Here is a 24,051-nt window from a genome sequence, read left to right on the forward strand (position 1 = left end):
GCTGTAGCAATAGGTCACTTGTAAAACACACACTACTTGAGGATGTGCATGATATAGGCCCTACACCCTCCAGTGGGGTATTCCAAGTACGTGGTTTAGTGACAAACCTGGGTTAGTTAACTCAGAGTAAAGGGTTAAACCTCCTAACAAAACAATGCCATAGGGCTCAGAAGGTTTACCACTTTCTCTGAGTTAACTTACCCAGGTTTGTCACTAAACCACATACTCGGAATACCCCCCAGCACACACACACACACACACACACACACACACACACACACTACAATACATTTCATCTGTTATATCCATTGTGTCAGCTGTCACATTGTAAAAAGACTAACTTTGGAAAATCCTTTAAAATATGTTCAGGTGAGCAGCAAAGAGGCTACGGACTCTTTTGATGAGCTAACTCAGCAACAGAGTGGAATGATAACATTCAGCTTGAATGGCAACACTTCTGACAACAAGTAAACAAAAACAACTCCTCTGCAGCACTCCTTTGGTAGCCTACTCTTCTGCTGCACTTTTTGTGCCCTACCCAGACCCACCTAGTAGGCTGTCACCTATATGCTCATGATCTTTTATAGGATCATTAAACACACATTGATTTATTATCTTCTGTGGGAATACACACACACACACACACACACACACACACACACACACACACACACACACACACACACACACAGTGCCTTGAATCTAGGCTATTTCTAACTCCTAGTGCTTTCCTAGTGGATTTCAGTGTCATGGAAGTCAGTCACTGGAAGTATCAAACCAGTCAAATATTTATTTTGTTTGTAAACATTAGGTCCTGCATGTTTATGCAATGAAAATAAATATGTGTCCTATTCAGTTACTTAGAAATAAGGCGAAGAGAAACATTTTTGCTTGTGCATTTTTGTCAACGTCATTTTTGGCGCCGGAAAGAGAATTGTAAACAGTTGAGGGGGCGGGGCTTCATAGCCTTTACCTCAGCTCAAGAACCGTTGTTTGCAGATTTACCAGAAGTCTGCTCAGGAAAAAAATAGCTATTTAAAGGAATTCACCATACTTGTACGGCAACAAACACAACGACGAAGCGGTTACTTCCAAGTATCTGGAACGCAAGACAGGATTGAGGTAAATGTGTACCTCGCCAGTGTTCTTCTGTTCTGCACCCTGGCCAGCTAGCTAATGTTGGGGAAAGCTAACTAAAGCTATCATACCTAGCTACAGAGTTGTTTTGCTAGACTATTGAAGGCCCTCCGTCGTTTTCACAGATGCAATAAATTAACATGAGAAGGTCCGTCCGTTGTATTTAAAGTTTGTGAGTATTGCATGTCATATTTTGCCCAGCCTCGCTGGTTTTCTCGAGAGACTTAACTATTTGTTTCTGTTGCACTGTTGCACCGTGCTTTTGCAAAACCTTCTCAGTTTGGTCATCAATCGTTCTGTCTTGACAGGTCTAATAGTTCTGTTGTTGTCTTTAACTTAAATCTCAGCTGTTCTTTAGGAAATCCCACAACTTTGTGTGTTTTTTGACAATTTGATAAATTACTAACATGTGCTACCAGTCCTTTAAAATGATAATGTTGGCACATAATCATTTTTGCAATCCAGGAACAACTCAGAATTTTGGTCTATTTGCATAGTTGTATTATAGTGTTTAATGCAACATCTTAGCTTGCATTGTCGCAATTATGTCATGTCTGTGTGTGTGTGTGTGTGTGTGTGTGTGTGTGTGTGTGTGTGTGTGTGTGTGTGTGTGTGTGTGTGTGTATGCCTATGTGTGTGTATTCTGAACTCGATATGTTTCCGTTTTTTGTTGTTGTACTCTACTATAGAGACCATGGAGGCAGGAGAGGACCAAAACTCTGGCTCTGCCAATGGCAACACTCAGTCAGGAGGGAACTCCCGCCCTCCTCAGATCGCTCATATGTCTCTGTATGAGAGACAAGCTGTACAGGTGAGAATTTACAGTATTTGAAATGGACAGTTATTATGTTCGTTTGACTTTGAACCTGGGAAGATGTAACAAAATTCACTAAATTAATATAAATACGTATTTTTTGTGCTTGTTTATCAGAGAAATATACATTTGATATAAGCAGTAGTGGAGACCATTTCTGTTCAAACACCTAAACGGTTTGTTTATAAAGGCTGCTTAGCAAACACGCTAACAGAGTATTCCTCCTCTTATTAAAATTCTTTGCGAATAATACTTATTGCAATGTCCTAGTCACACTGCACATTGATTGTTCCCTTTTTTTCTAAGTGGCTTTGGATAAAAGCATCAGCTAAATGACTAAATTTAGGTGTGAAATCCCAACTGTGTGGCAATGGGTAATGTAGTGTTGTTTTCTTGTTGGCAGGCCCTGCAGGCATTGCAGAGACAACCAAATGCAGCTCAGTACTTCCAGCAGCTGATGCTACAACAGCAGATCAACACCGCTCAACTGCATAACCTCGCTGCTGTACAACAGGTTAGACCAGCACACAGTGCTTTGCCATTGGATGGATCACAAACTCGAGCACAGAAACATGCTTTGACACACGCACGCATGCACGCACACAAACACAAACACGCGCACACACACACACACACACGTGCCATAGGAAAGAGTATAGAATAAATCATGTATACATTTATAAGAGCAAAAGTAGGCCTTTGATTAAAGTAACCTCTGTGTACTGTAGCATCCACAAGCATATTTGACCATGATATGTTATCATAATTACAGACTGCTATTAAAATGTCTCACAGATTGTGCTAACTGTCAAACACAAATTCATAGATGATCTGGTAACTACACAGACAACAAATGCTCACAATTCTACGACTAACACGGCAGCACTCAAACCTACACTCTGTTGTCTGTGAGGTCATGGCACAGTAAAACTAATTCATGCCGCAGCTTTGGTCTAGAGTTGTGTACTCTCATTACATGTTCCTATCTTGATTGAGGCAGAGACGACTGCATGCAAGCCTAGATTGGGGCCCTTTGACAGCTGGGTAGAGACGACAGCATGCAAGCCTAGATTGGGGCCCTTTGACATCATGCAAGCCTAGATTGGGGCCCTTTGACAGCTGGGTAGAGACGACAGCATGCAAGCCTAGATTGGGGCCCTTTGACAGCATGCAGGCCTAGATTGGGGCCCTTTGACAGCTGGTAGATGCTGTATGATTGATTGTTTTGCTGAACAAGAACACCAAGAGAAGGAATTCTTTTTGGGGAATAAAACCTGGTTTGTATGGTCCCTCTGTCAGTGTGTCCAGTAAACTCACTGGCGATCACTGTGCTGTGTGTCCAGTAAACTCACTGGCGATCATTGTGCTGTGTGTCCAGTAAACTCACTGGTGATCATTGTGCTGTCTTCATGGTCTTGCAGGCCACTCTTGCAGCCAGTCGTCAGTCCAGTTCTCCCAGCAACAGCGTCTCCCAGGCCACCAGCACCACCCACTGTACCGTGAGTATCATATGGTCACACACACACACACACACACACATCAACATGCATTAATTTTATGGCAGCAACAATTATTCGATTAAGTTAATCGTAAATTATTTTGGTATACATGTATCTATCGGACAAAGTCTCTATCTATTAGTTTAAGCAGGATCATACATGTCCTAACTGATCTCATCTGCACTCACTAGCCAGCTGTTAAATGAAATACAGTTCTCCTTCATCTAAGCACAGGAAAGAGTTGTGTCTGGTTCTCACCCCCCCAGGTCAACCTCAGCACCTCCTCAGGGGGAGGCACCATGACCAACCCCCGGCCCATCGGACCTGCCACCTCGGCCACGTCCTCTGGCCTCACTCAGCCCGTGCTGCTGGGGGGCAGCTCTCCTGGGCAGGGGCAGAACCTGTACCTGCGGGTAGGTCATCGGCTCGTTTGGGGAATCTTGCTTTCTTAGCAGGGGTTGGAAATCAGAGGCTGTCAATGGTCTGAATGATGAGGACGCCATTATTATAGGATGTGACGTTGGGCCTCCTGCAGCGGCATTTCCTTAGATTCTCCTCTTTAATAATCTCTTAGATTCTCCTCTTTAATAATCTCTTGATTTTCTAGGAATGGAATAACTAAGACAAGTCCGTTTCAAATGCAACACATGGTCTTACGCACCCAAAGTTACCTTTTACCTTGGTGTGCTGAATGACTCACCCCATTAAATTCCACTCTTTTCAGTCCCACTTGTGTTCCTCATCTACTGCTTGGCTTTTTTGATCTCAAGTAATCTTTTAGAAATCTTCTCTTCCTCTTCTGACCCTCCCTCTCTTTGGACAGGTCAACCGACCCCTCAGGACACCTCTGGCCTCCCAGCTCATATTTATGCCTGGCGGCACGGCAACAGCGGCTGTGGCAACTGTTGCCCAGCAGCAACCGCAGCAGCCGCAACATCAACAACATCAACAACAACAACATCAACAACAACAACATCAACAACAACAACAACAGCAGCAGCAGCAGCAACAACAACAGGAAGTCCCTCCTACCTCTATGGGACAATCACCAGACAATGACCAGGTTAAGCATAATTTACCAAACCCAAGACAAAAATGCCAAATGTTAAAAGAACTGTAATAGTAATAAGATGAACTTAATAAGACTACGTTCAGACTATGCGTCTTTTTTGAAGCTGCCGGCGTCTGTTTTACATTATAATCCTATGGAGTGGACCGTGTTTTCAAAATATTCCTCAGCTTTTTTTTAAATGCCCAGCCCAGAATAAACACTCTATCTCAAGTGCTTTTTTGACAGCTGACCAATTACAAGCTGAATTATGAGACAGCAGAAGCAGAAATTGAGTACAATGAGCTATATGACGTGAGGTCTAATGTGTATCACCATACTCATTTATGGAGTTCAAATGGACTTGTCCTAAAGTTTATGGTCAGCTTCAAATAAAAAAAGTGGCCTGGCCAACTTTTCTTGTCAAAAACAGAAGCCTAGTCTGAACATGGTCTAACAGGTGTTTTGATTTTATGCGCCATTTTCACGGGGAATAAAATGCTTGTAGAGAACCTAGTTTTAGATGATCTATTTTTTGTTTAAATGCCTCATTCCAACCTCATAATTGCCTCCCAGGTCCAGAACTTGGCTATGCGTTGTGTGTCCACTCCCCGTGTGGCAGCAGTGAAGACGGAGTTCCCTGAGAGGAAAGATGCAGGTGCGTTCATTTTTCATGAATCACAATCCTTTTCATAGTTGTACATTTCACAAACCGCAACCCTCTGTATTGCTAGTAATACTCTAGCAGTAAGCAGATCTCTCTCTCTGGTCCACATCCCCCTTTTTCCTCTTTTCTCCTCTTCTTTTTTCCCCCGTTTGCCCCTGTTCCTTCCTCTCTCTGTGATTCTGTTCTTTCTCTGTCTTCAGCCACATACTCCATCCCCCAGCATCAGCAGCATCAGCAGCATCAGCAGCATCAGCAGCAGCAGTTCTCGCAGGCGGTGGCCGCGGCGGCAGCAGCAGTAGCGCACCAGAGTGCCGCTCCTCAGCAGCCACAGCTCTCCAGCCCCAAGCTGGCCTCCTACGCTCACCCCAGCGCTCCCGGTGTGCCCGGCGGCATGGCCGGTAAGAGTGCGGGCCAGGCCAACATGGCTGCCAACCCCAACGCTGCGGGCTCCGCTGCCGCCGTGCCACCCTCCTCCTCCTCTCCCTCCTCCTCCTCCTCCTCCTCGGCCTCCACCGCGCTGCCGCTGTCGCAGCTGCTGCTCTCGCCGTCGGGGCTGTGTCAGGCGCGGGCGGTCACCACCGTCACGCCGGCCGCCACCGTCACCCACATCCTGGTGCCCACATCCAGCGTGCCCACGTCCTCGCAGGGCTACACCATGGGCACCATGGCGACCAAGGCCAACCTGGGCGCCCAGACCCTGGTGGTGCAGCCCATGCAGCAGCAGCCGCAGCAGGGAGTGACCGGTGGCGCGGCCGACAAGCTGTCGCACAGCACCACGCCAGTGCCCATCCAGCCCAAGACCGCGCAGGGCCACCGGCTGCCCATGCAGATGCCCCCACGCCACCCCCCTCCCATCCTCCCCGCTCCTCCCAGCCACAGCCAGCCGTCCGCTGGGCACCACCCGCCCCACGTGCCTGTGCAGCTGGTTGGCGCCAGGCAGGGCACTCTGGGAAACTCCCAGGCTGTGGCGCTGGCGCACGCCCGGAACTGCTTCGCTCAGGAACAGAGCGTAACCCTGGGCAACAACAGCAGCAACAACAGCAGCAACGGCGTGCCCGCCGCCAACAGCAACGGAGGCAGCATGGTGGCCATGGTGACGTCCATGGAGGCGGGGGCAGGAGGAATGTGCCTTAAGACTCCCCAAAGTGCCGTACCGGTCAGCCAGCTGCTGGCCAGTCAGCAGGCAGCGCTGAACCCCAACCTCTCGTCTTCCTCGTCCTCCTCTCCTCCTGTCTCCATCCCCCACTCCATGGATGGACACAGCCATGGCCTAGTGTCCGTGGTGGCGCCCTCCAATGGAGAGTCTGTGTTTATGCAGTCTGGACCAACAGCGGTGAGGATGGCTGTTCTACTATTCAAACTATGTAATAGTGGGATGAGGGATTTTCAGACTTCTAGCTTCATGGTTTGGTTAATATTTCCAAAAAGTATCCCTCATTAACTGAAATTACAAAATGTTATTTGTCAGTTTATTGATAATATCACAGAGCACAATAGTGGCCTAGAAACCCCTGAGCTTGCTGTAAAACGTGTCATTTGTATGTGTAAATTCTCAGACGAAGCCTGTGATTGGCTCCCTGAAGAGGAAGTCGGAGTCTGATGGCCCCAACGACCTATCAGGAGAGGCCCTCCCTCATTGCTGTCCGTCAGTGCGAGACTCTGCTCCCCCCCTCTCGCCGGCTCCTTCTCTGGACACAGGTGAGGCCCACGTCCCGCTCTCTCCCCGTAGCTCCCCAGCCACCTGGTACTTGTGTTTGTCTGAAATGAGCCCAGATGAGCCCAGATGACCTTTTCAGCCCTCTGCTCTGTGCAATGTAATATCAGAGGACCAATTGGAATGGAAATGTACCTGTTTGTTCGTCATGGCTGCCCACCGCCCTTTCTCTCCCTGTCCATGTCAAACCTTTCTCATTCTCTCTCTCTCTCTCTCTCTCTCTCTCTCTCTCTCTCTCTCTCTCTCACACTCTCTCTCTCTCTCTCTCTCTCTCTCTCTCTCTCTCTCTCTCTCTCTCTCTCTCTCTCTATCTGCCAAACTCTCTTATTCCTACTTCTCTTTCTTTCATTCTTTTTCCATACTCTCTCTCTCTCTCTCTCTCTCTCTCTCTCTCTCTCTCCTCTCTCTCTCTCTCTCTCTCTCTCTCTCTCTCTCTCTCTCTCTCTCTCTCTCTCTCTCTCTCTCTCAGCCCCCAGAGACGGCCTTCTCCTCTCCTCCCACTCTCCTGCCTCTCCCACGGGGTGGTTTGTCAGGGCGACAGGGCCCCCCTCCCCCAGGCGGTGGTAAAGCCTCAGGTGCTCACTCACCTAATTGAGGGTTTCGTCATCCAGGAGGGAGCTGAGCCCTTCCCCGTAAGTCCCCACTCTCGTCAGATATGGACAGCTTCAGCGCTAGTTTAGCAGAGACCGATTAGGCACTGTTTTAATATTGACAAATCCAACACCTGAATTAATGTAGACAGATTCAACACTGATTTAAAATGGACAAATCCAACACTGAATTAATATAGATAGATTCAACATTGATTTAACACTTATTTAATATAGAAAGACTCAACACAGATTTAATATAGACAGTTTCAACACTGATTTAATATAGACAGGTTTAACACAGATTTAATATAGATGGATTTAAAACCGATTCAATATAGACCGTTTCAACACTGACTTGGGGATAATGGCCTATTTACTAGACGAGTCAAGTAATTGTCTATGGACAGTCCTGGCTATACTGATTGAATATTTTCACATTTATGATGTAAAATTTTTTTTGGACAGTATTGGCTCTAACTTGAGTCTAAATAAATATGATCGATCTGTGGTGTTTTCAATAACCCAGCCAGTGTCTACAAGTGCTTTGTGTTTTGACTGACAGGTGACAGGACTAGTGAAGGATCGAGCAGAGGGTTCCATGTCTATGACTGTTACATCCAACATCCAATCAGAAACAGGAGGCTCTGCAGGTGAATACATGTGCCCATGTGACTATGAGTGGCCAAACTAGATACAGCTTCCGCTTGAGATGTGCTTTCTCCCTCACATACCACCAAGCACTGCAGAAAGGGTCATCGTAATAGGAATACTCTTTGTTCAAGTTAATGTACAGTGGGGTACATTTAAGTATTTGAACCCATGCTAAAGTTGACTAAAAAGAGGAATATAAAATCATCTTTTGGAAATTGTATTTCAGTTAACCTATTAACAAATCAAACCAGCTAATAGGCTAACTGAAATAACACCATGCCAATCACTAGGTATGGTGAAGGGTATGTGATGATGTGGGGCTATTTTAATTCCAAAGGCCAAGGGAACTTTATCAGGATGCTTAGTATCCTGGATCCATGAAATCTGGCCTTTAAAAATAAAAATCTACCTGCCTCTATGGGGAATTTAACATAGGGGTGTGAATAGTTATGACCCCTGTATTTTAAGGAAGAACATTTATTTATTTACATTAGATACATTATTCATTCACAAAGGAAATTGCTGTCCTGAAAGGTTGGATAAGGGATTAAGATCAATTTCCAAAAGATGATTTTATATTCCTCTTTTTAGTCAACTTTAGCATGGGTTCAAATACTACACCCCACTGTATGTTCGAGGCACGAGAATGAATGTTTCCATTAGCCTATCAAGTGAAATACACATTATATTTTCAATAATTGTTTAATATAAAATCTCTCTCTCTCTCTCTCTCTCTCTCTCTCTCTCTCTCTCTCTCTCCTGCCGTTCTTGTGTTTGTCAGTGTTGAAGTGTGAGTACTGTGAGAACTTTGCTCCAGCCAGCCAGTTCGGCGGGACCAAGCGCTTCTGTTCCAAGACGTGTGCAAAGAGGTATTCAGAACTCCGCTCCTTATTCTCTAATGCTGTGATTTTAAAGCTCAGACAATTTGCTGTAACACAATTCAAAGCTCTGGTACTTAAGTCTGTAAAGCTCTGGTAACTTAACTATAAGCTACCTTAAAGGGGAACTTGGCAACTATTTCAACGTAATAAACCCGTTTAGAAATCATTCGGATGGTTAAATGACCTGTTCCGGTGAAAATGGTGACTTTTCCCGCTGCCCCTAGTGTCCCCAGGCGGAAAACCAACCTTGCAACATTGAGACTACCGTCCCGGAAAGAGAAGTGAGAAACAAGAAACTCGTTTTAAATCGTGTTTCTTACCTTGTAACATCCACATTGTCTGCCGAACTTATGCTAACCGTTTTGCTAGCTTGTAAACAAATCCATGTGCTTTATTGTTACCTTTTTGTCGTTACCTTTTTCCACAGTTTGAAATAGCATAATGCACAATTTCTCCAGCAGAGGGGGAAATCCTGCCAAGTTTCCCTTTAAGTCTGTAAAGCTCTGGTAGCTTAACTCTAAGCTACCTTAACACTGTAAAGCTCTGGTAGCTTAACTCTAAGCTACCTTAACACTGTAAAGCTCTGGTAGCTTAACTCTAAGCTACCTTAACACTGTAAAGCTCTGGTACTTAAGTCTGTAAAGCTCTGGTACTTAACTCTAAGCTACCTTAACACTGTAAAGCTCTGGTAACTCTAAGCTACCTTAAGTCTGGTATATCATATTGCATGCCATCATGTACGTCAGACATATTGCTATTGTATAAGTATTTTGTCAGAAACACATGTATTTTCCTGCAACAGGTACAATGTGAGCTGCAGCCACCACTTCCGCAGCAGTAGGGGGAGAATGGGGGGGGGCGGTCCACCTCCAGCCCCCCCAGAGAAGGACGCGGTGGCCAGACGCAGGGGTCCTCGCAGGAGTAGCTCTGAGATCGCCTGTGCTAAAATAGCAGGCCGACATTTGCCTATGAAGGTGAGTTCTGACTCTAATAATCAGTCAGAGTTGATTACCTAGTGATATAGTGCTGATTTGATTTAAGTTGGTTTTGTTTTGGGGGCAGCCGTGGCCTACTGGTTAGGGCTTGTAACCGAAGGGTTGCCTGTTCGATCCCCGACCAGTAGGAAAAATGTGGGAATAAAATAATGAAATGAAATGTTTAATGTGGGCAAAAATAATGAAAGGAAAGAAAAAAATATATAAAAAAGGTAAATGGTATTGAAAGGACAGTAATAGCTTCAGTAATAGGGCTATACTGTAGAAAAACAAAACAAAAAAAACATATTATTGTAAACACATTATTATATGCCTACACTTGCAGATATATCTACATAAATCAATTAGAGGTCAATAGCAATACCTAATATCAAACATAGTATTTACATGTACACAAAGGGGATAAACTCATCAATATGCCACAAAAAAATTACAACTTTTCTCTTGTTTTATGGCAGGTCATAATATAATCTGCAGCTAGGCATGAACAGTTTGGTTCTTCTCCCAATAATATACAGTATATAGTTTTCTTTGTGGAGATAGATTTTCAAATTCTGTTATATGCTTTTTGAATTCAGCAAAAAAAATGTCTCTTATAGGAGCATATCTAATGCAATTAAGAAGGAAATGTTCCTCGTTTTCTACATCATTTATGCAGAAGCTACATTTCCTCATATGTCTAGGCACCCATGTTTGACTATGTCTGCCAGTTTCAATGTGTAGACTATGGTCACTGATTCTGTATTTTGTCAGTGTTGTTCTTTTCTTTCTATCTGATGTCATTTAAGTATGGGGCTATACAGTAATCTCTATTCAGGGATATTCTATTCTCTCTCTCTCTCTCTGTGTCTATTACTGTATATTCCCTCTCTCTCTCGCTCTCTCTCTCTCCTTTGAAGCCCATTTGGTATTCAGTTCGTCTTATTCCTCGACTCTTTTTCTGTCGGTCAGTGTCGCTCTGAGTCCAGCCGATCTGAGGACCTGTCCAGCTGTGACGGGGAGGAAGAGGAGGAAGACTCCCTGTCCCTGTCACCTGGCTCCTCCTTTTCCTGCCCTCCTCCTGCTCACTGCGGACCCCAGTTGGACGGCTCGACGGCTGGTGGCCTGCCATTGGACGGCTCGACGGCTGGTGGCCTGCCATTGGACGGCTCGCATTTCCTTTCGGGTAGCCCCGCCCACTGGGGCGTGGACGAAGTCTGTCGTTTCATTTCGTCTCTGCAAGGTTTGTATGACGAGGAAGATTTCTTGCACTTTGATCCACAATATCCCTCTTCAGAAATCATGTCTTTTGCCTTTCATTGCATAGTTTTAAAGCAGTCTTAATCCTGTGTGGCTCAATAGACCAAAATGCTAGCAACAACATTCCCATTGTGACCATTCACAATGTATTTTTTATTGACTTTATGTATCATGTGCTTTGTTCTATTGTTTTTTGTATTTTGGTTGTAGCAGCCTTTATCCTCTATCCGAAACACATTTCTCCCTTGGGAGATCTAATAAAGTAACCTTGAGCCTTGACCTTGACAACACCATAACCATGGGTTTGGTTTAGAGAGAACACAAAGCAATCAGATGCGTTACTCTCACGTTAAATGCTTCAAACTGATTTGTACAAAAGTTCCTGTGGAATGACTGGTAGTGTGAGTAGAGATGTGCATCTTCCTGGTCATTTGACTGTGCTGTGTGCACTTCCTGGTAGGCTGCGAGGACCTGGCGCCTCAGTTCCTGTCGCAGGAGATCGACGGCCAGGCGCTGCTGCTGCTGAAGGAGGAGCATCTCATGTCCACCATGAACATCAAACTGGGACCAGCGCTCAAGATCTGCGCCTCCATCAACAACCTGAGAGACTGAGGACGGGGGGAGAGGGAGGGAGGAAGGGAGGGGTGGGTTGGGAGTGTGGGGGGTAAAGGTTTGAGCCATCAGCCACCTGAGACTGCAGACATGGGGGGGGGGGGGGGGGGGGATGGGGGAGAGGAATGGGTTGCTGGTTTCTTTTTTTGGGGGGGGGACTACTTTGAGCCTGGGACAACTTAAAAGACTGAAGATATGAGTTGAGGAATGTTCAGGGGGTGGGGAGGGGGGGGGTGGGGGTTCAGCAAATGAGTTGGAAGACTAAAGAGATGAATGGGGCAGAGACAGGTGACCGGATGAACCATCATCCACAACCTGAGACTGAAGAGGTGTGCGGATGGGAGGGGGGACAAAGTGAAAGTTAATCTGTAGTGTAGGTGGGACATGCATATGGGACCGGGACCGGGGAGACTGCAGAAACATTGGGCCACATGAAAACAAAAGGGAGGGATTAGGATTGCTCCGCACTGGGGGGCGGGTGGTGAGGTGGGGGTCTGGGAGGAGTAAAGGAGTGAGTGTATCGCCTTAAGCCCTTTACATACTCGCCACCCCCGACCGCTAGCGCGTCAATGTGACGTCAAAATGGAACATTGTCACATGTCAATACAGGTGGGGAATGGCGAGTATGTAGTGGCCGTTAGTGAGCTCCAGCGACACGACTGAATGGAGGGGCAAATGGGGGGGGGGGGGGGGAGGAGCTTTGATTTACCTGGACATTGAATGTGCAACCATTTTTTATTTTTATTGTTTGGTCTGAGTGATCATGTAATCATGATGTGAAGTCCATTACAGCTAAACCGAGAAAGCTGGAAACCGTTGAGTGTGTGTGTGTGTGTGATGAATGTGAGGGGGAGTGTGTCATTCGAGACATATAACTCGAAACATGTGAGTGTGCAGATATGATTACATTAGGTAATCACCAGTACTCCAGTAGTTGGACAATTTAGCCGTTAGTTCTGAGAATATGCATACGATGCCTTCTTCGCCTCTCTGGAGTGTTACACATTTTCTACAGTAGAGACGGAGAGTGAAGGCTTGAGTCTCCAGTGACATTTGCTCTTTTCATTCCATCAAAATGTTTTCAAAGACAGGGCTGGGACGCACATGAAACGGTCCACCTCTGTCAGTAGGAGAAAAAAAAACAATCATAGGAAGCAAAACTAAAACCCTTAGGTATTATTTTTTCTACAGTAGCTATTAGGGGTGCTTTTCTTCATTTATACTCAAAAAAAAAAGATATTGAAAATATTTTTTGGAGGGCAGTTTACATGAAAGCTGTGCGTTGAGTAGCAGTGTTAGAAGCTTGACCTGACCGTCACAGAGCGACGTGCATGTGCGAGTGTGGGAGCGAGTTTGAGATCATGGTTGGATCATGAACCTGTTTCTCTATATGCAGAAATATTAAATAAACAGAATCTGTTTTCTTGAACGAGTCTCCTGTTTCTGAACATGACCACAAAGTAGCTTTTGTTTAGCTTGAGTTAGATCAATCAGTTATTGGAAAAACAATTTCCATGTGATCCATTCAAAACATTGCACAGCTAAACTCTGTGTGAAAGTACAGTAAGAGATTAAGAGCTTTGACAGTTTTGTTTATTTTTATTAGACACCTGTACACATTAGAGGGACACATTTTAAACACTTCACATCAAACGCCAAGATGACACTTCATCACTTCACATCACACGCCTCAAATCCCTCATCAGGCCAACCAGACCACGTCCTGCTGCCCTTCGTCAACACCAAGCTAGGAAACAAATCTTCCTTAAAAAAAGAGGTGATTGTCATAGAGCAGTTTTTTTTAACTCTTAGTGACAAAATGTTGAATGGGATTCTGTCACAAGCTGTATTTGTGTGATCCCATGTTGTTGGTTTTCTCTTTCAGGCCATCATAAGGTGGGGGCAGATAGATAGACCATGTGCCTTTGGGTTACGTTTGGTATTGGCAGCTGGTCCCCTTTTTTATATTATTAATCTACAAAAGAAAATACATAATGTGTAAAATACCAGCAATCTCACATAATAAACTAAATTGATTTCATCTGTATATATTATTAATCTTAGACTTCTTGGTAAACGCGAGAATATTAACCTTATATTTACAGTACCGGAGCAATTGAAGTGGTTTCCATGTTCAAGTCTACTGCCATAATGTGTTTGATGGATTATTTCCACAGCGTTTGATCTCAGCCCATACAACACAACACAAGGCTCTATGTGGTGGCCTCTCTTGCTCCTGCTGAAGGGGTCAACTACGCACAGTAAACCACAGGGAATCCTCTGGGCCACATGCATACTCCCGTGTGTAAACTGCGTGCGCATACGGAGAGTAAATTCCCTGGCTTGGCCAACATAAGCAGGTCGTGTTCAGCGCACTGCACAGCACAGTGCAGATGACAGGCAATGGGAAGTGAAGAAAAGGGGTTCTAGTGTGGGACGGCTCGAGGAGATGGACGGACTGATCTGCCATTCACTACAGGAAAGGTAAAGTGAGTAAAGGGCCCAGAACACAGCGGATTAGAGGAACAAGGACACTGTAAGAACTGCTGTTCCTTCATTGCGAAAGGAAACATTTAATTATTTTTCCTGAATGTGAGAAACTGGAAACAATACGCAAGTAGAAAGACTTAGATGATCATAGCTCGCAGATCAACAGTACAAAGCCTCCCCAGCTGGCTCTTCAGAAGACTGTGTAGCTATTAGAGTCTCCATAGCCGGCCTCCTTGAGGTAACGCTCGATGTTGATCAGTTCAGGCACTCGGAAGACAGTCTTGTCATTGGCACTCTTCTCACCGGATTGGAGCTTGCGACTCACTTCGGCCAATGAGACGCGATCCTGTTCCTTCCACTGGCAGCAGGCCTTGATGATGGCGTACCTGCATGGGGTGGAGACAGAGACATGCAAAGAGGGTCAAGATGTTATCTCTGCATGCTAAACAAAACACAGGACAAAGAAAAGAAATAACTGCAGGGGAAGTGTGTGTGTGTGTATGTATGTGTGTGTGTGTGTGTGTGTGTGTATGTATATGTGTGTATTGCTCTTGCTGGTGTACTTACAGTGCATTGGAGCAGTTGGGTGGCTTCTTGATGATTTTGCCTCGCTGATGGTACTGCAGTAGCTCAGTCACAGGCAACTCGGCGAATGGAGCTTCCCCTGATTGGTTAGGAAGGGAGGGTGATGTGTCAAACCCAATCTACAGCATTGTCCTCGACACAAAGGCCACCCTACAAAAACTCACTTTTGTACTACTTAGCTCAGCTGAGCGTTTACTTGATGTAGTGGAGCATTCCTGATTAGCCTTGTCATTTGCAAAAGTAAACACATGCAGATGTGTCAGAAGGTGGTGTGAGCCATGGCCCAGTTACTATCATAGCAGTGACAGACTATGTACGATATGGCGAAAGCTTTCAGGAAGGAAGTCTAGCAAAAACCACCTTATTGTTTTGGTTCCTTTATACATAAATAGTCTCTGGGTTTCCCTTCAGCTATGCTGTGAACAAGTTACGAGTCAATGACTGATGACCACTAATCAGACTTGAATCACGGAGAAACTCACCTAGTGTCGCCATCTCATAGAGCATGAGTCCGAAAGACCAGCTGTGAAGACAAGAACAAAAATCACAGATTTAGAAATGAAAAGACCACAAAGTCCCATACAAAATGAATAAAGTCAAGCCACTCAGTTTAAAACCAGATCAGATCACTTACACGTCACTTTTTTGACTGATAGGCCTTCTGGCCAATAGCTCTGGCGCCTGCCACTTCTTCTTGCCAGAATCCTCATGGGCATGGGTAGCTCCCGCCCCCCTAGCATAGACACCACCAAGACCCCACAGTTTGGCCGTGAACTGACGACTGACCAGAACACTGCGTGCTTTTATGTTGCCATGTACAAGATTTTTGCTGTGGAGATACTCCTAGAAGAAGTGGGAAGAGAAAGAAACTATGTAAACACACAGCTCACAGCACAGCTCTAGACATTCAATAATGACAAGATGATGACTATTTCATCTCTCAAATATATATATATATATATATATATATATATATATATATATATTCATTTGCACAACCTTGGTGACACTGTTAAGGTAGAAGCACCTCGCTAGGACACTCACCAGGGCAGAGGCTACATGGGAGGCCATGGTGAAGACGCGTTTCTCCGTCATCTCACAGAGCGCATCCACGCCCACATTCTCCTACAAACAACATTTGGAAAAAATAAAACGGTGTCTAATGTCAAAGGTCTTAGGTCAGAAGTCTGTAGTTCATGTCATGATCTACCTGGTAGTGTTTGGTAGTGTAGATTGCAGAAACCATTTCTAAATTTTCTTGGCACACCTAATGCTGCATTCCAGAAAACTCAGATGTCGGATATTTCCTAGTTGGAATCTTCCAATTTCATTCCAGACCAGAGGTCAAGATTTCTGACCTACTTGAAGTGAAATGGAACACCACTCGAAGTCTCCCACTTCTAAACTCGGGGCACATTGATCTACCTTAACTTCAAAGTTGGAACTGAAGTCCGATCTCCTACATCTGAGTTGTCTACAACGCAGCATAATGCATGTATGTGGTATCAGGTGATCTTGCATCATGGGAGTTGTAGTTGAACTCTGAGACTCCCTCACCTGCCTGCACCTCCACAGGAAGCCCAGCATGTCCCTGTTCTCCATTTCCTCAGTGACAGTGATGAGCGGCGCTCGCACGGACACCACACCCAGCAGCTCCGGCAGGAAGGGGTGGGGCCCCAGCTGGGACAGGAAGGAGGCAAAGCCCAGGAACGACTGAGACTCACCGGCACTGGCCGAGTCTGAGGGGACAAAGAGACAGAAGAGAAGAGAAAAGTTATATGCACTACTGCACTATAAAAGTTATGAGTCTGAGGGGACAAAGAGACAGGAAAGAGAAAAGTTATATGCACTACTGCACTATAAAAGTTATGAGTCTGAGGGGACAAAGAGACAGGAGAGAAGAGAAAAGTTATATGCACTACTGCACTATAAAAGTTATATGCACTACCGCACTATAAAAGTTATATGCACTACTGCACTATAAAAGTTATATGCACTACTGCAATATATTGCAACAGCAAATTAGCTACTCTTTATGGAGCATAACCACTGATGAATGCTGAAAAAAAAGAATATTTGCAATGCCATTTTAATGAATGGAATCAAGCGTATAGGTCAGTTGAGGTCTTTTTAATGAATGGAATCAAGCGTATAGGTCAGTTGAGGTCTTTTTAATGAAAGGAATCAAGCGTATAGGTCAGTTGAGGTCTTTTTAATGAATGGAATCAAGCGTATAGGTCAGTTGAGGTCTTTTTAATGAATGGAATCAAGCGTATAGGTCAGTTGAGGTCTTTTTAATGAATGGAATCAAGCGTATAGGTCAGTTGAGGTCTTTTTGAGGATATTACTGTTATTTCTATGCTATCTCTACAATCAGAGAAAGATTTCTCATGATCCGTCAGATCATTTTCAGCTTGAGTAGGTTATTACAGCTTGTGGTAGTGGTAGCTCTCTGTTCACCTTTTAGCACTCTGAGAACCACATTCCTGTTGTCCATCCTGGCGCGGTACAGCGAGACTGTGCTGTCGGACTTCAGTGAGTAGGACGAGGGCAGCGGAGTGACCAGCTTGAACTTCTCGGGCAGGCGCTGGCGTGGCTCTTTGGCGGCACCAACCATGGCGACGGTGTCCGCAGAGACGGAGCCGGGCGGGAGGCTGAAGGTGTCGTTGTCGACGCTGAAGGAGCCGCGGCTGCTGGAGTAGATGCTGGACACGCCGCTGGAGGACGCCAGGGGCGTGAAGGTGGAGTAGGACGGCAGGTCCAGAGCGATGCTCTCGTGCTCCAGAGGGTTGATGCCTGGAGGGGCTGGAAGGACGACACAGAGAGGGGGAGAGTGAGTGTCACGGTTGGTCATCTGGGCTGGATGCAGTGGTATAATATAAGAACAGTTGATGAAAAAGGGTTAAAGTGTAAGTTCAGTGTAAGTTGACCCCTAGTCCTGTTGTTCCAGCTCATCACATGCAGCCCATAGGAAGAAGAATGAGACAATTTGGGACAACATGGGCCAAGTTATGGACAGGCAGCTTAAAGCAGACCCATGGGCCAAGTTATGGACAGGCAGCTTAAAGCAGACCCATGGGCCAAGTTATGGACAGGCAGCTTAAAGCAGATCCATGGGCCAAGTTATGGACAGGCAGCTTAAAGCAGACCCATGGGCCAAGTTATGGACAGGCAGCTTAAAGCAGACCCATGGGCCAAGTTATGGACAGGCAGCTTAAAGCAGACCCATGGGCCAAGTTATGGACAGGCAGCTTAAAGCAGACCCATGGGCCAAGTTATGGACAGGCAGCTTAAAGCAGACCCATGGGCCAAGTTATGGACAGGCAGCTTAAAGCAGACCCATGGGCCAAGTTATGGACAGGCAGCTTAAAGCAGACCCATGGGCCAAGTTATGGACAGGCAGCTGAAAGCACACCCATGGGGCAGTGGGGAGTTACTTTCAGTTTTCAGGTTTTAATGCCCCAATGGGTCTGCTTTAAGCTGCCTGTCCATAACTTGGCCTACGTTGTCCCAAATTGTCTCATTCTTTTTCAGGGCTGCATGTGGTGAGCTTATACAACAGGGCTATGGGTCAATTTACACTGAACTTACACTTACACGTAGAAAGGATCAAGTTACGGGAAAACATGGAGGGCGAGTGAATAACAGCATTCAGAGGTAGCTGGAGAGGGTTTGGAGGCAAACTGGACTTGGAAAATGACTCTAGGATAGATGTCAGAAGTGCAAGATTGAAGACTATGGGAAGCTGAGAAAGTGAGAGAGGGGGCAATGGCTGTGTTGCTTCTAGACAAGACACATTCCATGTCAGTCCTAAGGTTTTCTAATCAGCGGGTACATTTATATATTGCACGCAGTGAAATACTGCTGCATGTCATCATCTATACCCACACACGATATACCATCAACATCCCCTAGATTCCCCCTTGACTATACTGCTTCTGAACTCACCATCGATGCCCTGGAGGTTTCTCCTGGAGCGTTGGCCTTTACTGCCTTTGCTGGCCGATGGTCGCAGACGGTCCACTTTCTCAGGGCAGAAGCGCAGCAGAAGCAGGAGAATCAGAACGCCCAGGAACGATGCCAACAGCAGCACGGGCACCACGATCACCTCCTGCTCGTACACACGCACATCTGCACAAAACAGCACCACGATCACCTCCTGCTCATACACACGCACATCTGCACAAAACAGCACCACGATCACCTCCTGCTCGTACACACACACATCTGCACAAAACAGCACCACGATCACCTCCTGCTCATACACACGCACATCTGCACAAAACAGCACCACGATCACCTCCTGCTCGTACACACGCACATCTGCACAAAACAGCACCACGATCACCTCCTGCTCGTACACACGCACATCTGCACAAAACAGCAACACGGGCACCACGATCACCTCCTGCTCGTACACACGCACATCTGCACAAAACAGCACCACGATCACCTCCTGCTCGTACACACGCACATCTGCACAAAACAGCAACCCAGTGGTCAAGGACAATGAGGATAATGTCGTCTACACAATATGCAACCCAGTGGTCAAGGACAATGAGGATAATGTCGTCTACACAAAACAGCAACCCAGTGGTCAAGGACAATGGGGATAATGTTGTCTACACAATATGCAACCCAGTGGTCAAGGACAATGAGGATAATGTAGTCCACACAATATGATGTTTTATAAACAAAGTTCGGGTGGAGCCTTCGGGATGATTGACAGCAATTAACTCACCCACTGCCGCCGCAGGGTAGGCCTATTTAAGCCGACCTCCTTTTCCATACGTCACACGCTCCGACGTTCGCGAAATCATCCCCCCTCCTCCCCCTACTCCTCCATTTCACCAATTGCCCTGTTACTCATCCTCCTTACACAGGGGGGTGCAAGCGGTCATCGCTCTATCGCGATATCCGCTCCAGGCACTCCAGGACCACGGACAGCTACCTTGCCAAACACGCACTTCGCCCATACATTCTAGTCTAGCTGAAGCAATCATATAGAAGGGCGAACTAGTGAAATGGTATAACTGTGCCTAGGTAAACAAGTTCATGCACTGACATGGTGCGTAAATTAATCAGGTAAATGCAATAGAGGGTGTGACCTGTTTTACCACACATGTAGTGCTTTTAATATAACTTACAAATATTTGTTTACATACAGATATCTGAATGCAAATGTAGACAATAAATAGTGATAACCGTAAGAATAAACAATAGATTTGCCTGTTCAAATATGTGGACAGTACAGCCTGCTGTAAACCTGGTCAACCTATACGAATAAACACAGCAGCAACCCATAGGAATAAACACAGCAGCATGCTGGTGAATGTGTGGGGGTTTCCTAAAGAAACAGCCTCTAATGAGAAAATAACTTCCTGCTCACACTAAGCATGACGTGGCAGGAAAATCAAGTCCCGAGTTAGCCGCTCAGCCTCCAGACTGGCAGAAGTGTCTTAACTATGTTTCCTTATTCCTGTCCACCAGGTGAGTCTGACCTGTGGCTTTCTTTCTATGACATCATGGCCTCCATGGAAAAGGCACATTTTTGCAATTTGTATTATTCTATTGCTGTTAGCCTTCATGTCATAAGATTTTACACATACAATGTCAGTGCCAATCTACTACCTGCACAACTGATTTGTTGTCACTGTGTATGCCCATTAGGGCAGAACATAAGGACAGCATGCGCTATGGGAAGAAGTGAGATTTTCTACATAGCAGTTCAAAGTAGGAATGGCTCATCAGCTAACTGACATCCTTTAAGTAACTCAGTGATGATATTTAAATATCCATCCAAAACCCTAAGGCAGAAAATGGTTGTACTCACAGCAGAGGGTGTCCCCCGTCTGGCACTGGGAGTCAGACATCCTGGAGAAAGAGTGAGAACACCAGAGAGACACAGGTGAGTATGACAGGTGAGCATGACAGGTGGGCATGAGAGACACAGGTGAGTATGACAGGGCATGAGAGACACAGGTGAGCATGACAGGTGAGTATGACAGGGCATGAGAGACACAGGTGAGTATGGCAGGACATGAGAGACACAGGTGAGTATGACAGGTGAGTATGACAGGGCATGAGAGACACTATGGTTCTCCCTGCTGGTGAGGAAACAGTGCTGGCCACACTGATCACAGAGGTGATGACAGACAACATGACGGCGCCTTCCTTGTGGTGTCGGGAAGTTTTGCGAAGGACAAGAACATACATCATCTCTGTTTCCACCCTCTACACACAGAGGGATTATTGTGTAAGTAAAGTTCTCAAATAAAGCAGCACACACACACACTCACTCTCTCTCTCTCTCTCTCTCTCTCTCTCTCTCTCACACACACACACACACACACACACACACACACACACACACCACACACACACACCTCATTACATTTTCATCACAGTTCATATGGATTGAAACAAGCCCTGGTCTAATGGTCTTGTTTGTGTTCTCTCAGAAGGTAGGTGTGGTGTGAGGGTGTGAGGGCTGTTGCAAATGTGGGTAGGCAGTTAAGCACCATCTAACCACTAAGCTTGATTCTCATGACATGCTGATCATTTGCATAACATCTGAAATGGGAAAACTGGCTGTTAAATAGCAAGGATTTAAATGTAGTTGCAGACGATTATGTATGTTGGTGTGACCCAACTCTCTCAGGTGAGATGAGGTTAGGGCTGGGTGTACAGTATGCCATGGTGGTGTGACCCAACTTAAGTGTTGAAACAATGAGGAATTGTGACTTCCAATTTCTGTCAGTGTTATAACTAATCCATACAGTGTTGTAACTAACCCATACAGCTGTCAAGTGTCAAAGGCTGTAATAATTAATATAACAGATTAATGGATTCTTGATTCAATTATGCTAATTAGCTTTGAATGACTACTCATTTGATTCAATTGATTTGTGGTGGTATTACACCTTATACACCTTATAACTGTTAGATTGGCACTAAAACAATCAGTAGGTGGGGGTCACCTTTGGTTTCTAAAACATTCAGAACTGTTAGATTGGCACTAAAATAATCCGTAGGTGATGTCATCTTTGGTTTCTAAAACATTCAGAAGTGTTTTTTAACAGGCCAGGCCAGACATCAGACCTATTTAGGCCCTCTCTCCTTACATCTGCAATGTCCTCTCCAGGAATCATTAATAAAGCCCCAAGACTCCAGCTCAAGTAACTAACAAGTGAACACTATAGTTAATGGTGGTTGTTTTTCATTGACTATTGTCTTTTGAAAATATAAATACCCCCCCCCCCCACATTGATTTAGGGTGTTGTGAGGTTATATCCCAAAATAACTTGTAGAGAAGCCCATATTGCACACACACACACACACACACACACACACACACACACACACACACACACACACACATCCCAGATCACTGTGGCTGTGAGAAGTGCCTGTGGATGTACAGAAATGGTTTGGAAAGCGATTTGGTCTACACTTAGTTTCCACATTAAACCAAGAGAAGGAGACCACATCCAGAACAATCTAATTGTACCTATTTAGCTCAGTGTGGTGGATTTTTTCTAGGATATAGATATTTTAGATTTCGTCTTTGTTGATCATGATGTATGGGAAGACAAACATACCATGTCACAGGAATGTTCAACAAAATATACCACAGTACTAGGAATGCATCTTGCTTGCTGTTATTGCTGTTATTCAAATGTGTCAACATTTCCATATCTGTTGAGAGTACCCTCAGATTAAAATAAACCTTGCGGTAATGAGCACATCAATGTGACACCTACAAATATCTATATCTTCCTCTACATTTTACTCTACAAATGCTTTAGCAGTTATATAAATAGACCATGCTCTGAAGGTGTCTTGTCTCACACCCGGAACCCTTGTCAGCTCTGCATCAGGCGGTTCACCCCCTTAACCTGTCTGACAACATATTTCACCCAACTACCGGTAATAGTCACACACACACCTATACACACACACACGTATATGTATTTATACACACACTACACTGACTACAGATCCCCTCAGGATGAAGTAATACAGTAGGATCAGGTATGAAGTGGTGGCATCATCTTACCTGTATGTCAGTATATCTGAAGGATGCCAAACTCTATAATCCTTTCGTCCTTTAAAATAATCCCAGTTCCTTCAGATGGAGGTGATGAGGTCCTTCTCCTGAGGTCTTACCCAGGCGGTGACATAGCCACCCTGCTCCACACACACAGCAGCAGCAGCAGCAGGTTGGGGTTATCGCCAAAAGCCTTCCGCCGTTCTGCCTAGCTCCTGCAATCACTGAGCCAGGTTATCACGCACTCTTTAGGTGCCGCTGTTTGTGTGCTTATTGAGTTTTTTTTTTGTTTAGTTTCCTGAACGCAGTGGCTCCTTGTTTGTCTTAGCCACACCCTCAGCTGTAACCTAGTCCCGCCCTTTTCACCTATTCTCCTGCTATCTGTTGGCTGGCTTCTCTTGTTTTGAACTTGCCCTGCAGTGTTGGGCTTTTGGGTGAGTCCAAAAATAGATAGGGTGAAAGGTAGGGTGATTAAAGCTCATTGATGATCGTTAACTACATGCAGGATCCTCTCCCACTCTTTCTATCTGTCTTTCTTGCTCTCTTCGTCATCCTGACCTACCAGGGCCGAGTGTTGCTGTCTGCTATCGACAGGTGGACACTCCCTCTCTTCTCTTTGTCTGAGAGAAACTGGTCTTTCCTCTCTCTCTGTTTTCCTTTGTCATACATATCTAGCCTTCTCTCCTGTCATGCTAACCTCCAATGCAGAGCAGTAATTCAGGTTTGTCCATTTTCTCACCTAAATTTATTGGTGACAATTGCCCTTATAAACCCACAGAGGTTTTAAGTCACTAATCCCCTTAACTGTTTTAATTGAGTGAATTTGCTTTGAAAAAATAGACTGCTTGCACTGCAAAAACTGCTTATCTAACAAAATCTAACCAAGTGTTATTAATCTTATATCAAGATAAAAAAACTAGTTGGTATTGTTTTCAGTATAAAGAGACTTACCTAGCGTTTTTGGTGAAATCATTTGACTTAATTTAAAAGAAATTTGACTTATTTTAAGACATCTCATCTTGAAAACAAGCAAATTTGTCTGCCAGTGCGTTAAGCAAATTTGTCCTAAAAACAAG

General features: G+C 45.2%; 2 protein-coding genes across 2 annotated transcripts; one reads left to right on the plus strand and one right to left on the minus strand.

The window, feature by feature from the left end:
- Positions 1 to 939: 939 nt before the first annotated feature.
- Positions 940 to 11,864, plus strand: phc1 (polyhomeotic homolog 1). Its single transcript, XM_042108208.1, is given in 16 exon segments — positions 940 to 1,122; positions 1,827 to 1,948; positions 2,355 to 2,465; positions 3,373 to 3,450; positions 3,717 to 3,863; positions 4,274 to 4,513; positions 5,075 to 5,156; positions 5,366 to 6,498; positions 6,722 to 6,874; positions 7,349 to 7,405; positions 7,407 to 7,511; positions 8,035 to 8,122; positions 8,905 to 8,992; positions 9,807 to 9,978; positions 10,951 to 11,221; positions 11,699 to 11,864. Coding segments are annotated over 15 exon segments (2,994 nt in total). The 5' UTR covers positions 940 to 1,122; positions 1,827 to 1,831; the 3' UTR covers positions 11,851 to 11,864.
- Positions 11,865 to 13,421: 1,557 nt separating this feature from the next.
- On the minus strand, positions 13,422 to 23,819 carry styk1b (serine/threonine/tyrosine kinase 1b). Its single transcript, XM_042108149.1, has 10 exons — positions 22,985 to 23,819; positions 20,759 to 20,799; positions 18,874 to 19,056; positions 17,386 to 17,730; positions 16,483 to 16,664; positions 15,970 to 16,050; positions 15,560 to 15,768; positions 15,408 to 15,448; positions 14,908 to 15,004; positions 13,422 to 14,726 (listed from the first exon to the last, which is right to left on the minus strand). The coding sequence occupies exons 2-10, from the start codon at positions 20,796 to 20,798 to the stop codon at positions 14,531 to 14,533; spliced, it is 1,374 nt and encodes a 457-aa protein (XP_041964083.1). The 5' UTR covers position 20,799; positions 22,985 to 23,819; the 3' UTR covers positions 13,422 to 14,530.
- Positions 23,820 to 24,051: the final 232 nt, after the last annotated feature.

Source organism: Alosa sapidissima, chromosome 10 (genome assembly GCF_018492685.1).
Source record: "Alosa sapidissima isolate fAloSap1 chromosome 10, fAloSap1.pri, whole genome shotgun sequence".
NCBI classification, from domain to species: Eukaryota; Metazoa; Chordata; class Actinopteri; order Clupeiformes; family Clupeidae; genus Alosa; species Alosa sapidissima.

Coding starts and splice junctions, on each gene's coding strand:
- styk1b (XM_042108149.1), bottom strand. CDS start 20,798: ATGTCTGACTCCCAGTGCCAGACGGGGGACACCCTCTGCT. Junction 17,731..18,873: donor AAACCTCCAGGGCATCGATG/GTGAGTTCAGAA, acceptor TCGTCCTTCCAG/CCCCTCCAGGCATCAACCCT. Junction 14,727..14,907: donor CCCAACTGCTCCAATGCACT/GTAAGTACACCA, acceptor CACCCCATGCAG/GTACGCCATCATCAAGGCCT.